General features: G+C 45.6%; 1 protein-coding gene across 1 annotated transcript in view; it reads left to right on the top strand.

The window, feature by feature from the left end:
- Positions 1-3402: 3402 nt before the first annotated feature.
- trabd2b (TraB domain containing 2B) overlaps positions 3403-16650 on the top strand; it is a 123727-nt gene continuing 110479 nt past the window's right edge. Inside the window, exons 1-2 of the mRNA XM_080430892.1 lie at positions 3403-3927; positions 8679-9248. Of these exons, the coding sequence (XP_080287018.1) occupies positions 3799-3927; positions 8679-9248 (699 nt within the window). The 5' untranslated portion in view covers positions 3403-3798. The remainder of the gene's footprint in view (positions 3928-8678; positions 9249-16650) is intronic.

Here is a 16650-nt window from a genome sequence, read left to right as displayed (position 1 = left end):
TATGAGCTTACAAAGCGCCACATCGCATGTGTGAGCTTGTACAGCTTGTAGAGCTTTTTGACATTTTATTGAAACTCTTCACCTATTATGACATGACCAAAAAATAGGGATCGATTATTAATTGATTATTTTATTAAATCAACGATATTTTTTTTATAATCGGTTAGTTCGATTACGTGTTGCACCCTTAATCCACACTGCCGCCACTTTCGCCTCCCTCCTCACCTCCCTCTTCCTCCACCCTCTCCAGTACCGCCCTATTCCTCCGTCCTATTCCTCCTCCTGCTGCACCTCCCCTTCCCGCGGTCCTTTAACCCCCCCCCCTCTGTACGTCCGGAAAGAGAAACCACAATAACATTTCACCAGAGACTCAGTCAATATTATTCCTTGACGGTCTTCAAAGCGGGAGAGAGGATATTGGAGCCAGAGAGAGAGAGAGAGAGGGGGGGGGGGGGGGGGAATGAAGGATGGAGGACAAGAGAGAGAAGAAAGAATGAGAGAGTGTATGTTGTCTAGGTTAATGTAGGAACAAAAAGGAAGGAGGAGAGTGATGCAGCAGAGAGAGAGAGAGAGAGAGAGAGAGAGAGAGAGAGAGAGAGAGAGAGAGAGAGAGAGAGAGAGGGATGGAGATTAAAAAAGGAAGAGGACACAGAGAAAACTGAAAGATATAGCTAAAAGAGAGAAGGAAAGGAAGAGAGATGAAGGGTAGAAAGAGATGAGAAAGGAAGGGAAATACTGACAGTGCGCACTGTCCAATCCGGAGTGTTCATTTAACAGTGAGAGGGTAAAAATGGAATGTTAAGGGACCATTTCTACACTGTCTGTCTGAAATGAACACTGTGGATCTTACAGTGAGTCAGTCTCTACCCTCTGAAGAATGGCCGCCCGAAGCGATAGGACACTCCTCTTTATCCATCACACTCCCATTCTCTTTGAAGCACTACGCCCCCCCCCCTCCCCTCCTGGTAAATCACCCCTCTTTTTGTCTTCAAGACACAAGAAACACCATGTACCCCAATCACTATCCCTCAACCTGCCACTAGGGGTCCCTGTGCACATGACAAAACAAAGATTCCCCCTGTAGTCCCAGCCGCAGAAAGGGCTCCTCTGTTAACGGTGTCTGACAGATACATTGGCCGCTTAAGAGAATGTCCCTTTCATGTGGCACAGTAGTAGCTGCAGCTCTTATGTGATATGCACTGATACAAAAGAACAATACGGACTGGAGGCCGAGAGACGGAGAGTTATAATGCTGGGGGTTTTGTGGCAGCAGGCCTGTTCTGGGCAACGTCAGACATGGCAGCAGTGGAGCCACAGAGACAAGTTCACAGTTCCCAGAGTTGCAGGGCCACAGACATTAGCAAGACCTCTTCTTTGCCTCGTCCACTTTCTTCTCTATACCTCTCTGTCTCTCTCTCTCCCACAGCACCTCCTCAGCCCAGTGTCATTGAGACAGATGAAAAAATATCAATATTGTCAGAGCTCAGCAGCAATAGATGAAGTCAAAAGTGTTGAACATTTCACAGATAGTTTCAGACAGGAATGAAAACAGTCTAGCGAGGCTCGCTCTCTTTGTCTCTCTTACTCTCTATTTCCTTCCCTTTCACCCCCTCCCTCTCTCTCTCTCTCTCTCTTTCTCCCTCTCTCTGAATCGGCCCCTCTCTCTAACGCCTCCCCAGACATGAGTTCTGTAAGTGAGCGTTTCTGTGGTCCGCTAACAGAACATTAACTTTAAAGTCTTTTCTTTCGACCAGGGCTATATGTACTATGCTGTAACCACTGGCCCCCGTCCAGGAATCTCCTGCAGCCAGCCGCTCATATAAGCCCTCTTCTAACGGGCCAAGAATGTGAAAAAGCTCCTTCAAAGAGAAGCCCCTCCACAAGGTGTGGTTACAGGTACCTACGTCCTGCAGGTGGCTGCATTAGTGCAGATGAAACCGCTAGCTGAAATCACACACCTGTCTGGGAGCTGGAGCCACAAAGGGGGAGAAAACAGAGTCATGAAGGATACAAAAAGATTAGATTGAGATCAACATGGTCCCATCGTGTAATTCCTCCGTGAAGATCTTTCCAGCACTGGCAAAAAAACACCAGAGGCTGTTTTTGCATAATATAGAACAAGAACCATTGACATTCCCAATTTCCCATCTCTCAATTGATGCTAAAACCTTAATCACTTAAGCCCTATTTTATAATTAGTCATACAAGACAGTGTCGCTGGTCGAAAATAGACGATGTTCAAGTGCACCGCGTTGCATTGCAAGGTGTTGTGAGCTTGTAGATCTGCTATTTTTGCCCATTTTCGTTCGCCTATAAGGACATTCCCCAAAATAGGGACGCAAGGTTGAACATGCAGGTTAATGAACGGTGGCCAGTCTTCAGAGGGGCACAAGTGTCTGCATTTTACAACGTGGACAAAGAGTTTACAGTCAAGCTGATCAAAGGTACACGGCACAAATGGCCATGGTCATCTTAACAGAGACTACAATAAGCACATATAGGGGCAATTGTTTCACCGCGGCACTCCTGAGCGATGGAACTGACTCAACTGAGCGAGGAGTGGTGGTGAGGAGGGGGGAAACATGTCAGGGGGACAAAGAGGTGCTTGTCCAAGGCATGTCTGCCATCGGCCCTGCAGGGAGGGGCCCGGTGCCACTTTTGAGGGGTTCTCCGTGATAAATTGCTCCCTACTTGACTCTGTCACACTGTCTGCCACTTGGACAATAACCGGAGGTCACAGTGGAGTAGTGGAGCATCGACACTGTGGCCCCCCGCCTGCACAGAGAGAGGGAGCCACTTAATCTCAACATGGGTCATTCATTCTGAATCCGCGGTGCTACATAACGGGGTGATTAATGCATTGACGGAGGAACCATTAGACTGAAAATAAATAAAACACTTTTCACAGTTGTCTTTACTTGGGCTTGTTTATTTATGGCCATTAATCATGCATGTGAGGATTTGACACACAAGTGGCAGCGATAAAGAGCCCGTGTAAATGCGTGGCTGCGGGATGGTCAAACAGCCACTGACAGAGATGAATGTGATCCCATAGAAGAGGAAACAGATGACAACGTGTTAAATGTTACTAATCTCAGTCGTTGGAATGGTTCTGTTTAAACATCCGCTGCCAGCGTTGTGCGTGCCACCTGCCTTAAAGTGTGGGCTACAGGCTACACACTGCTCTTTTAGTGACACTTTTGGACACACCACCCCACCCCCCCCCCGGCCCCCATAATAATGTTTTTAAGTTGCACTCACGCAATCCTGGCTGCATCACCCTCTCTCTCTCTCTCTCTCTCTCTCTCTCTCTTTCTCTCTCTCTCTCCCCGGCCGTGGCAGCCTCGCAACCTGCGCTCCCCTCCTCTTAAAATAAGCAGGAGTGGAGGGGGGGATCTCCTCCTCCTACTACTCCAGTCAACAAGCTTCAACTTCGAGTGGAGCTGTGAGGAGCGCACCGCGGAAACCTCCCCAAGAACAGGCTCAGGTCCTGTGGCTGCGACAGGACGGGACAGCAGCGACTGGACAAGAGACAAGACAAGAAAGTTAAACTAAATCTAACCCGGCAGGGAACCGTAAATAACTTGTGGAATGGCGGAGGGGCGGAATGCTGGTCCTCCGGTCGGACACGGACACCACATGTGATCCGCGGAGTGTCGCCGGTAACTTTTTGTAACGTTAAAAAAAAAAATCGACAGTTGGGAAGAGAGAGAGAGAGAGAGAGAGAGGGGAGGGGATAGAAGTCACTGCGAGTGTTAAAGGACAGATCTGTCGTAAGTGTCACCTCATCTCGTGACGATGGTCTCTATGCCGGGAGTCCGCTGGTTCCTGCTGAGCGCTCTGCTGCACGCGGTGGCACCCCGGGGCGCCGCGGTGGCACCCCGGGGTGCCCGGGACAGACCCAGGCAATGTGGACTTCCCAAGGCGGTGAGTCGGCTGTTGACAGTTTGTTGTTGTGACTCACTTGCCCATATTTGTTATGTTATGTTAGGAAAGCTGTCGCCTTTCTATGATACTGTTAGTAGGCTAGTCTATAGGCTACGACATTGATATTTCTGCTAAATCAGACCAACGGTTTCAAACTTTACATGTTTTTTTTCCGTATACAGGATAGGTGAGCAGTGAGCACTTACTTTTACTAAAATATAAAAAATAAAATATTTGGATTTTTTTTTAAAGTAAAGTAAAGTATAGCCTACATGATGTGAACATGCTTAAACATTCGACAATTAAGGTCTAATATTTCTACAATTTCTACAACCTGTAAATCCAGTCATTTTGGGGAATAAACAAGAAGCTGAAGTATAAAATTAAGTCTGATAATGATGTACCGTGCATGTTCACAGCATGTATAGTCTACTTTACTTAAGACCATTTTTCAAATATTAGATTTTTTAAAAACATTTTAGACAAAATAGCCAACCAACCAACCAGGTGCCCAGATGTCCCTATAGTGCCCACCTATCCTGTATCCGTTGTTTTCTTTGATGTTTATTGACATTTGGTGTTAAAATGAATTTAAGGACGGTTGGCTTAAGTGAAAATAACAAAAAATAAATGGCTAGGCCTATTGTAGGCTATTGAAATAATTATATGCACTGCAAACTATTTTAAATGTTGATGCGAATTGGTCACATTTTTAAGAGTAGCCTAGTCTAATTACACTAATCATTAGACCATCACTGTAGGCTCAGTCAGCCTATTCCATAATTATGATAATTGAATTAATAGCCTACTAATCTACTGACAATATACTACTATAATACTTTCATTGCATTTTTTAACCAACATTCATAATCACTTTCTTTCAGACTACATTAGGCATTATTTTACATGGCACACAGGTCTCAGTAAAAAGACAAAAATATTCATCATCACACGCGTGAAACATTTGGGCTCAAAACTTTGGTCCTGACTTTCCACGAACGAAGAAAAATGTGCGCCTTGGAAATGAAGCCATGCAGTTGCCAAGTGAAATGAAATGGGTGCCGTTCGCCAATTCTATGGCTGTTTATGTGACAAAAGAAAGTGTGGGGGAACACCCACGGGTGACTTGACTTCATATGCATTTATTTGGAAAAGTTTCAGTGACCTTTCAGAAGTGATCATGTTTCCGCGAGACGCGGCCTATTAAAGCACTTATCGGGGCATATTCGCAAAAATTATGGAATGGGTTGAATTTACACCGCGAGGGAGGAGGGGGGGGGCAGTGCGGTGCTGTCCTGGCAGCACCATGTGTTCGGGTTCAATTAATGTGAGTCCTCTCTAATCTGAGCCAGACCGTAGAGCTGTCGCTCCCGTCTGTCTGTCTCTCAGTGTGAATTTATCAGAGATGGAGAGATGAGATGAAGGGGAACTTAATTAGAATCATGACTGCTGAGTGCAGACGCTGCGTGCGTCCAGCACGCGCTCTGGCTGGCTGGCTGGATGGTTGGCTGGCTGGTTGGCTGCATAGATAGAGTTTTAGGTTGGCTGGCTGGTTGGCTGCATAGATAGAGTTTTAGGTTGGCTGGCTGGTTGGCTGCATAGATAGAGTTTTAGGTTGTGCTGGCTGGTTGGCTGCATAGATAGAGTTTTAGGTTGGCTGGCTGGTTGGCTGCATAGATAGAGTTTTAGGTTGGCTGGCTGGTTGGCTGGCATGGCTGCATAGATAGAGTTTTAGGTTGGCTGGCTGCATAGATAGAGTTTTAGGTTGGCTGGCTGGTTGGCTGCATAGATAGAGTTTTAGGTTGGCTGGCTGGTTGGCTGCATAGATAGAGTTTTAGGTTGGCTGGCTGACTGGTTGGTTGGCTGGCTCGACGCGCTTCATGGTCCCTGTTTCCAAAACGCTCGCCCCAAAACACAGTCGCCCCGGGATGGTCGCCACCAGGTAGGCTATTTCCTAAAGGTAACCTCAGTAAACTATGCCTAAACCCAGTGGTGTGTTCTAGTTTTTTTCAACGATATGCTCTACATGCGCGTGGTCATGGTTACGCTCGCACGTGGTCAATTATGGATTAAATGGTTAGTAGAGGGAGCTTTTTTGACGACGCACTGACTTGGTCCCTGTTTCCTAAACGCAGAATGAATGGGCCCAACAGAGAATCACACGACCTCTGCGTCATACTATAGGGAAATCAGCATTAGAAGTGCGACGTGGTCGTCTGCTGCACTGGAGTTATATATGAAGATAACTTGGAAGGGTATAGGGCCACTGCATGGCCATGAGGGAGTCATTACACATCAGAGGCTATTGTTTCATTACATCTATAAGGATAATGGAAGTGTTGTCAGAGATCAGCTGAAGGGTTCATGCTTCTTCTGTACATGTGATTTGTAATACGTCAGTACAGTACTTTCTGCTTTGTGTTAAAAGTAATTACCCCATAAAAAAGGAGCCCTGCATGCGTGCGCGTCAGGGCTCTCCTCCACGCAGAGCGCTATATGGACGAGTAGAGCAAGTGAGCAGCGTTGCCATATTTTGCGAGAGAAACAAGCAACCAGGTCTAGGAAAACAAGCCCAAAAGAAGCAACTATATAGGGCCACATGAGCACTTTAACGCATTGCGACACGTTGTGAGCTTGTAGATCTGCTATTTTCAAGAACTCTTGCAATAAAATTTGGAATATTTGGAATATCTTTTGAAACATTCTAACAACACAAATGCTCCCCTAGGCACAACATTTTCATGAAAATATTTGAGAACCACTGGTTTGAATAATAATTTAAAACATTGGAATCAAGCTTAAATAAGCAAGTACACTTTAGAAACAAATACCAATATTTACAAGCAACTTTACAGAAAAACAAGCCCAAAGTCGCTTATAATAAGCCGACATGGCAACACTGCAAGCGAGATGAGCAATAGAGAGTTTTGATCCTCGTCTGGAGTTTAGGCTTGTTGTCTCAGCCGAAAATAATAGATCTACAAGCCCGCGACCGCGACGCATTGTGACTCGTACATCGGCCATATTCGGTGAGTGACACCTGTGTGCAACGAAGTGTGAATCAGATTTTTATGCAATAGGCATTATAGGCCTATACTGTGAAATTAAAATATTCAAACGAGAAACTCGACCGCACTGAACATATTTAGTTGAATCTTATTTTATTTTATGATTATGCCCATTCCTATACAGGCCAGTTAACAAAATATGCTGCCTTTGCAAAAAAAAAGTGATGTGATGAAGAAAATATGATGTGGACTCTTGTGGCGAGAATACACTGTAATGTGATCCAAACCCCTTTCCGTTATTGCAACAGGCCCGGCCAAAGTGAAAATTGAGTTAGAAACGTCGAAACAAAAGTAACTTTTAAACGTTTCAATATTTGCATAGGCAAAATATGGTTCGAAAATTGAATATACCACTCCCTATTTATTTTATATTTTTGCCATGGTGGAAACATCGTGCCAGCAATTATGTTTATTGCAGTTAATTATGATCATAACATAACTCGCCACAAAATGTCTTAACTAGCTTTTGGCAGTCATTTGAAAAAAGCCTTATACATGACAAAGTCGGCATTGGCAGCTTGCAGTATAATTGGAACACAACCGAAGGAAAACTTGATTAAATTTCAGAAGTAAACATTTTCTAAAGAATAACATTATTATACAGTAATGGGTTTCATACCAAAAAAGGCTTGATTGCATTATATCGCAGAAGCCAGAATTTCATGTTGTTTCTAAATGCTTATTTGTTTCCCTCCGTGATTCACAGTCAAGCATAATAGTTGAATAGCTTAATACACACATCAAAGCATTCATTTCCTCCAGTCCCTGCACATGCACAACACATTTACAGTCTAGAGTGCATGACTGACACTTCAACACAAAACACAATATTATAACTGTTCACTTGCCATGATTGTTCATATTTGTTCAACTTCCAGCCAGACATTATTTTGTGTATAAGTAACCACAATAAGACATGCGCATCCTGTAAACGAACTCATAAATCATAGAAACAATAACCATCCGTGGGCCTTTCAGCGCTCGAACGGCTGTATAAAAATCTGTTTCACAAACAAAAGTAGGCCTATCATGGCGGGGTCAGGACGAGGCCCAGATTTCTTTTTAGCGTTCTGACTTTTATGAGCTCTAGTACAGTGTTTGCACTGCGGCAGCAGCGCCTCGAAATGCTTCCCAGAGCTGCAGAGCGTTTGGCAACAGCATTATGCACCTCAACAATACACGGGGGTCTGTTTACAGTGCACAAGGCCTCTATAAACTGCCTGACTTTACCACAGCAGGAGCAACTACACACACACGCGCGCGCACACATGCGCACGCGCACACACACACACACACACACACACACACACACACACACACACACACACACACACACACACACACACACCCACACACACACACACACACACACACACACACACACACACACACACACACACATCAGAGGGCTGTCTTGGTTTCTCTCCTGCGTTCACCCCTCGTTGGTGTTTCAATATACAGTTTGAAGACCTGCAGCTCACAAGCCAGAAAGCTAAAAATATTATATTTTTTACAGTTGTTCACAGAAAAATTCTTAATGTTAATGATTTTGCTGTGTTGGAAGGCTCCATAATAATAAGATAAGGCAAGTTAAGATAAGACAATGGTTTGCGTATCACAGATTTCTCTCATCAAATGTTCTTCTGATGGTTCCTCTCCCTTCCTCCCCCCCCCCTCCCACAGCAAAGTGACATGAACTCCTTCCTGTGGACAGTGAAGCGCGCGCCGCCCCATCCTCCGTCCTACCTGTTCGGCACCATCCACGTGCCCTACACCCGCGTGTGGGACTTCATCCCCGACAACTCCAAGCGGGCCTTCCAGGGCAGCCCCAACGTCTTCTTCGAGCTCGACCTGACCGACCCGCTGACCATCACCAAGCTGACCAGCTGCCAGCTGCTGCCCCACGGGGAGAACCTGCAGACCCTGCTCCCCCGGGACCTGTACCGCCGCCTCAAGCGCCACCTGGACTACGTCAAGCACATGATGCCCTACTGGATGACGCCCGACCAGCGGGGGCGCGGCCTGTACGCGGACTACCTGTTCAACGCCATCGCGGGCAACTGGGAGAGGAAGAGGCCCGTGTGGGTGATGCTGATGGTCAACTCGCTGACGGAGTGGGACGTGCGGTCCCGCGGGACGCCGGTGCTGGACCTCTTCCTGGCCCAGGAGGCGGAGAGGATGGGGAAGAGGACGGGGGCCGTGGAGAGAGTGGAGGAGCAGTGTCACCCGCTCAACGGACTCAACTTCTCCCAGGTGAGAGACCATGAGTGCGAGGAATGCATGTTTTTTTAATCTATCAGTGTGTAGGAATCAATATGGTCCTGGTGCTTGGTACCCACAACTTCAAGGTGTTGCAGAATCATTTTTGGCAAATGTCGCTTGGCACTTTTCTCAGTTGAAAGTAACATCATTTCTGTCAAGCAAAAAAAAGTTGTGTGTGCAATTTCAAGGCGAGTATTGATTTCACCTCAAGGCAGGGGTACCCAGCCAAGATAATTGTTTTCTGGCTCTGGGAATAGTTGCATGTACTGAATGAAAAATAAACTTCTCACGCAGTCTAATAATCAAACAACAGTAGCTACAGTAGTGATATTAGCATTGCAAGTGAGAAATCCTCAGTATTTGAATAGGGCAAATACAACTGTAAAGGATTGCTGTGTGTTTTAGAGCAATGGACATACAGCAACCGTCAGAGTCTTTGAAAGGAGCTGCTGGGGGAATGTGGGAAAAGACAATGGAAGGACAGGAAACAGTGAAAGCGTGATTAAAAGCTGTCAACTGGAGACGGCTGTATGGTTATGGATGTTCCTCTCCCTTCACAACACAAACACACACACAACAGCTGAGTCTGCATTGAGAGGCTGGCTGAGCAATGCACATCTATTCTGCAATGAACTGCAAAGTCCTGAGTGTTTAATTTAAAGCTGCATTCCGTTTCATGTCCTACCCGGTATGTGAACCCAAGTCTCCTGCGTGGGAGAACAAACTTTTGCCCTTCCAAGACTCTTATGAGCTTCAGGCAGTACTACTTGTCAACCAGTAGGTGTCCTACCCGACAACAGTGTCTAGGGAGACCACCTCCAACCACTGCAGATATGCTGTGGTTGGATATGACATGTGGATAAATGAACACTTGAGTATTTTACTGTGTAGAAGGTGAGAAGTGTGAGAAGTGCGGAGAACTCTCTCCTTCATGAATGCAGAGACAGCGTGTCTGGCCTCCTGCTGTATCACTGCGACCCTGCTCTGTAACCGGAGGATGAAAGATGAGCAAAATAACGTAATTGCTTGATGAGCGAAACATCGGGCAGTGTATCCGTGTTTCATTACGGCTGTTATGGTGCGAGGATGAAGAGAGTATTTAGGAGTCTATTTAAAGGATGGCCCAGGATTGGAGGTCTCCTATTTGAAGTCTTGTTTTTCCCTCAATGTGGGAGGTCTCAGTATGTTTGTGATGAGCTTTGACAGGACCAAGGAGATTTTGTCTTCTCATTTATACTCTAATAATTATGATCTCTGACCCACGCAGATGAAGGACATGCTTGTTTGTGCGTGCGGGCGTGTTTTGTGCGCTCACACACACCCGCCCTGCATGCACATGGGACAACCGCACACATGTGCCTGACATGTTTGCCACACACAACGGTATATTAGCAACATGCGTTGCAATAAGCCGCGCAATTCGCACATTAGCAGTGTAGTGCAACATAAGCTGTAAGGGAGGTTCCTGGGTCTCCATGTGACGGGCTGAGGGGCTCCTGGGCTAATTTGAGAGGCGACGGGGGGGCTCACACAAGCTCTCCTCTTTCATCAGGACCTCTTAAGTACGCTGTCAAAACCGCACAGCACGCGCATGTCCTACATATGCCTAAATCCAGAGGGTTAATTTAACTTACGGGTCCATTCTTACACTCCAGCGTTAACCACTTAAACCCTATATACTTAGCTGACTGGGGTCCCCCAGGGCTCTATACTAGATCCACTCCTTTTCCCCTTGTACTCCAAATCTCTTTGCCGCAAATAGCCGATCTACAAGCTCACAGCGCATTGCAAAGCAAAGCTTGTAGATTGGCTAATTTAGCTGAAGGTTTGTCGCAGAATATAGGGCTAGGGTTCAAGTGTTTAAATAAGTACTTTACATTTTACTGCTATGAGCTTCATTGCCCCTATAATAAGCTCTGAGAAGGCAGAGAAGCATACTGTGCTTCTATGTAGTGCATGTGATAAGTGTTAAAGCTATTCAAAGCTCTTTGCTTGTTCTATCTGCGTATGCTTTTGTGTGCTCTAGGCTAGCATGTAATAGATAAAGGCAAGAAATCTAAGACATAATGTCTTTGGATTAAACAAAAAGAAACATTTTCAAAAGTTTCCTAACAATATGATCTGTATTAAGAGTGTCAGTTCAGAGCCTCTACCCTTAATAACAACACTGTTTTAAATTACAGTGTTAAACGGTTGAGTTACTGTACCGTATCCAGCAAACACAAATATTTCTGCTTCCCTAAGAGCCTCAGTTAGACTCCAACTAGTACCCCGCTTTTGTTCCTCAGAGAAGAGCCAGGGAGAAAGAGGGCTGATTTCACAAGGATGACGAAGTCACTCCTGAGAATATGAGACAGGTGTACCGTATGTAAAAAAATACAGGCATAGATAAATTGTTATTATCGTAATAATGAATAACTATGCCCCTGCAGAGTGCGAGGACCTTTTGCACTTCCGAGCATGTAACCTTCCATCCGCCCAACCTCATTTCCAGACCTGTATGAGAACAATTTCGAGTCGAAATGAAACTGACATGGAAACCATTATTCTCAATTATTATAATTTGCGATATAATCTGAACACCACGGTTGATTGGAGCCCTCTACGCTTGATTGGAACGGCAATGAGGTCAGCGGGAACGGATGGTCCAAAAAAAGAAAAAGAAAAGAAAATGAAGCGCATGGGTGGGGGCGTCAGGGACGAGAGAAATGAGAGAGGAAGAGAGAGAGAGAGAGAAGAGATGGAAAGTGACAAGGGGGATAGGAAGAGAGTGAGGAGGCAGGAGAGGAAGACGGCAGAGAAGGAGAGGAGAGAAGGAAACAGGGGGGGAGAGTGATGTGCGTCATGTCTGCACTAACTCTAATCTGAAATATGACCACGGCTTCTCCGTGAGATCTAAGTTTGGGAACGGGTCCAAACCCTGCCGGCCCTCCACATAATATTTGTTCCCAATAAAAGTAGCTCCTCACAATATCCTGTAACTTCGCTGCTCCGGCGTCGCCAAGGGGCTCTCCGAAATATGAACGCCGGTGATTCATCATCTGCCACAGGGTTCCTTTTTTTTCTGCTTTCATAGGCACCTGGTTGCAGCGTTGCCAGCAACAACGGGCCGTGCAGAACAACGGTCTCGGGGCATGGGCATAGTCCAGCTCCCCTGGTCTGTGCTGTGAAACATCTGGCATCATGAGGTCAACCCTCATCACCCTAAGGGTCCTGTGACCTCACAGGAAGTCCTTTTTGAATGAGTGGCCGTATACAGTAGATAAATAGTCCCTCCTGGGTAGGGAGGAGGAGGCACGTATTAGTGCAGGGATGTTGTGGTTTGGAGATGTCAGTTGTGGTGAGGTGCATGTGTGGGTGGGTGAGAGAACGAGAGAGGGAGGGAGAGAGAGAGAGAGAGAGAGAGAGAGAGAGAGAGAGAGAGAGAGAGAGAGAGAGAGAGAGAGCGAAACAAAAACCCAAGAGAGAGATGGAGAAAGGGAAAGAGTGATCAACTAGGTGTGCCAGGCCTGGAGTGGTTGGCAGCGAGCCTGACAGACAAGGCTTTCTTTTAGACTTCTAGGAGCGCATGGAGCTCTGTGCGAGAGGCAGTGAAACATTAGGGGACGGGGGAGGGAAACAAAGGCAGGCCGGGGCGCATGGTTCTTCTCCAGCTCCGTGGAGGCCGATGGAGGTCGACAGCTGGGCGTGCCGGCGAGTACCAAAACACTCTCTGCCGGCACGCTATGAGTGGCGCGGTGGGACGGCCGGCGGAGGCCAGGCTGGCCTAAAAAGGGTGCAAGCTGCACAAGCGCTGCTCTGGGAAGCCATAACACCGAGCATACTTCCTTTTCCCCCCGAAGCCATTGTACGATCGTGCCTGTATGTTTTGTTTCCCCCGTCCGTGATATGTTTTCTCCCGTCTGAACGCAACACTCCCCCCTGCACAGTTCATCTTCAAAGTGGTTATTGTGCAGTGCGTCGCACGGGATCCTCTTAACTTTGAAATGAAAGTTGCCCCCTATAGTTTCTGAGAAATGTTAGAGGACTATTTTAATCACTTAGGCCTGATTTATACGTACAGTATGCTGCTTGTAGATGCTTGAGAAAAAATATATATTTAAAAAAATAAAAAGTTTTTTGAAAAACTTTGAACATCATTTATAATGACGTGCCCAAAATAGGAACGCCAGGGTGAAAGTGGATTTAAACTGTGCTCAGGGGATATTTAGTATTGCAGTTCAGATGTGAACCAGACCATCCAAGTGTAATGCCCCCAGCCAGCATGCTTCTCTCATTCCCAGTGCATAAACACCCCTATTTATTTACCCTGGGTTCGCATTGCAGCCGGGGCCGCGCGCCGGCCCATGTCGGGCAGAGATGACATCATATCGGTGGCGCCCGCCTCTTATAGGCAGGGGGCAGGGGTCACGGTGGGAGGTGACTGTGGGACCGAGGGCAGCGGAGCGGTGAGGAGACTGGCAGTCTGTGGCAGTCGCCACGGGGTCAACTCCGGGCACTGCTGAGCAAGGCAGGGAGGGAGCAGCCAATCAGTTAGAGCATAGAGAGAGAGAGAGAGGGGCCAAGCTCAGCCCCAGGCAGCCAGCCCCGGGCCGAGTTACTACTTTTTTTAAGTTATTGTTTAGACCATTGGTTCTCAAATATTTTCATGTGAAGGACCCCCAGATGAATATGTATCTGTCCCCAACCCCCATCCATAGACTGTAAGCCCCCATCTGAAAATGTTTTGTTGCCAGGGAGCCCCGTACCAGATTTGTGTTGTTAAAATGTTAAAAAAATCTTCCAAGTATTGTATCTAAAAGCTTATAGATCTGCTATTTTCAAATCGCCAATGTGTATATAGGTTTAAAGGTATCATGACATTCATTTTCACTTTTTTTATTTTCAATGTTTTATTTGGGGTTTTATGACCTCAATTACACCCAAAAAACCTGAACTTAAAACATTCAGTGGATTTTCTGTGGTCTGGGGTTTTCTGAATAATTAGGCTGAAAAGTAATCTGAGCTTGGCCCTTCGACAGTGAGGTCACTGTCGAATAATCCCGCCCACTCTCCTCTTCGCCCCTCCCCTCCCCTATCCTTTCCTTTGGGGGGGGCGGAGCAGAGGCGATGATTGACAGGCAAAATCCCTCACCAGCGACACCCGCAGGCAAAGATTTCTTTTTTCATTGCAGTTGAAAAGGCTTTAGAAATGTGAGAGAAAAACACCTGCCATTGATCACTGGAATGGAATTTTCACTTAAAACTTTTTGTACACTTTTGAAGGACCAGGACAAAGACTTTGAATGTGGTGTAAAAGTGAATGTCATTAAACCTTTAAAGTGCTCTAGTTGCTTCTTATGGGCTTGTTTTCATAGACCTGGTCGCTTGTTTCTCTCACAAAATCTGGCAACACTGGACAGGACAGGACAGGACAGGAGGATCTGGTTTCTTTCTGCTCCGCTTGAGGCCGCACTGTGACCTCCTCCTCCTCCTGGCGAGGAGGTGCCCTGTGTGCGCTGCGGCGCTCCAGCCACAGGGGCTCAGTGACAGTCTGGCATGTCTATTTCAATCAGGCCGTACCCTGTAGTGAAGACGTGGATCTGTGGTTTTTCTGCCTCTGCGGCGCTGACACGCCGTACGAGCCTCACACACATCATGCTGTGGGCAGAGTGTGGAGCTTGGATTATTCATGGCCTGGAGCGGGACTCCAGGCGATACGGCTAAAATATCATATCCCGGTGCCTCTTTTCTTTTTTTAAACAACATATACAGTGTGACGGTATGTAGTTTTACCAATAAAATGAAAGTTTATGAGAAGCGCATGACTCTTCAATGAATGATGAACTGGCATTATCCAGGGCCAGGAGCACAATGTAAGCCACTGCAGCTAAAATCAATTAATATCAAGAGTATTTTTATTATTTGCATTTACAATAATATCTAGTCTAGTTTTCCCCCAATAAAAAATATATACTTTTATAAGAAGTATTTACTGTGAGTAGGAGTCTATGTCAGACTGGGCCTGACTACTGGCTTATAGCTTATATGGTTCAAATAGCGCAGTATGTTGTTTTTTGTTTTCCCTAAGATTATTTTTTTGGCATTTCTGCTTCATTTCGATAGGACAGAGAGGCAGGAAAGAGAGAGGATGACATGCAGTAAAGAGTCTTGGGTTGGATTCAAACCAGGGTCAGGATGCGGGAAGGACTATAGCATTATTTATGCCAATTCTTCTCAACCTGTGGGTCGGGTCCCCACATGATTTTGGGGGGGGGTCCCCAGATGACAGTGAAGTGTCAATTTAAGACCTTTTCAATACCTAAAAAAAGAAGAAAAAGCCCATTACTGCATCAAAAGTAATCAACAAACTATACTATAAAAACTTGTCCAATAAAAACATTATCCAAATTGTCAAATAATAAAGAAAGAGGAATATTTCTTTTTAAAATAGCCGATCTACAAGCTCACAATGGCGTTGTGAGCTTGTAGGTCGGCTATTTTCACAATATTTATAGGTGGAACCGAGTCAAACTAAATTGAATGCCTCAGCTCCTACATTCCAAGTGCTTATCAGGGGAGGGGGTCCCCAGTTCAAATATGAATATTTTGGGGGGTCACGGCCTGTAAAGGTTAAGAACCACTGATTTATGCGGTATGCGCTCTTTACTCTGTGATCCACCAGGGTGCCTCGTATGCAGTCCCCCCCCACCACCAGGACATTTATTTTAAAATATATATAAATAAATCAAATATATACAATGTAATGGTGTTTTAGGTTCATCAATGAAAATGACAGTTTCTGTGAAATACAGTACGGCTCCAAGGTACAAGGACGTTGTACACAGGCTTTAGAGTAGTGTTGATTTTCTCTCTTTACAGAACCAGATTTGCATTGGCCATGGGATATATGGTTGATATCATAACACCAGCATAACAATACAAAACTAAATGAGAAAATTGTGTCTTCAGTAGCAGCTATTGTTTCTATCCAGAAAAATACATCAGAATCAGATTCAGCTTCATTGTCACATCACTGGTTTACAGGTGTAAAGAAGGGGGTGAAATTCTTTTTTAGTTTTCAGGATGGGAGGGGGGGGGGTGGGAGTAAAGAGAAAAACACAGGAAAGAAACGGGTCAAAAGTCAAATCAAAGATATATACATTTATAAATAATGCATAAACATTTGCAGAAGAAAAAGTATTTATTGTGTTGGAACTTGGCATACATAGATTTTTATGCGGAACATAAACTAATTTATCCATTTGTAACTCAAATGTGTAGCCTTTTGTACACTCCCAGAGGATTTGACTGCGTACTTTTCATTAAACATTAAATGTCACCGACAAAGTTAGAAACCAGTGTGTTTTTTATGGCTCCGTACCAGCCGACATACATTACAATGTGGTATATG

Source organism: Gymnoscopelus braueri (genome assembly GCF_963280865.1).
Source record: "Gymnoscopelus braueri genome assembly, chromosome: 6".
Lineage (NCBI taxonomy): Eukaryota > Metazoa > Chordata > Actinopteri > Myctophiformes > Myctophidae > Gymnoscopelus > Gymnoscopelus braueri.
The sequence above is the reverse complement of the archived record's forward strand: the minus strand, read 5'-3'. Positions and strand labels throughout refer to the sequence as shown.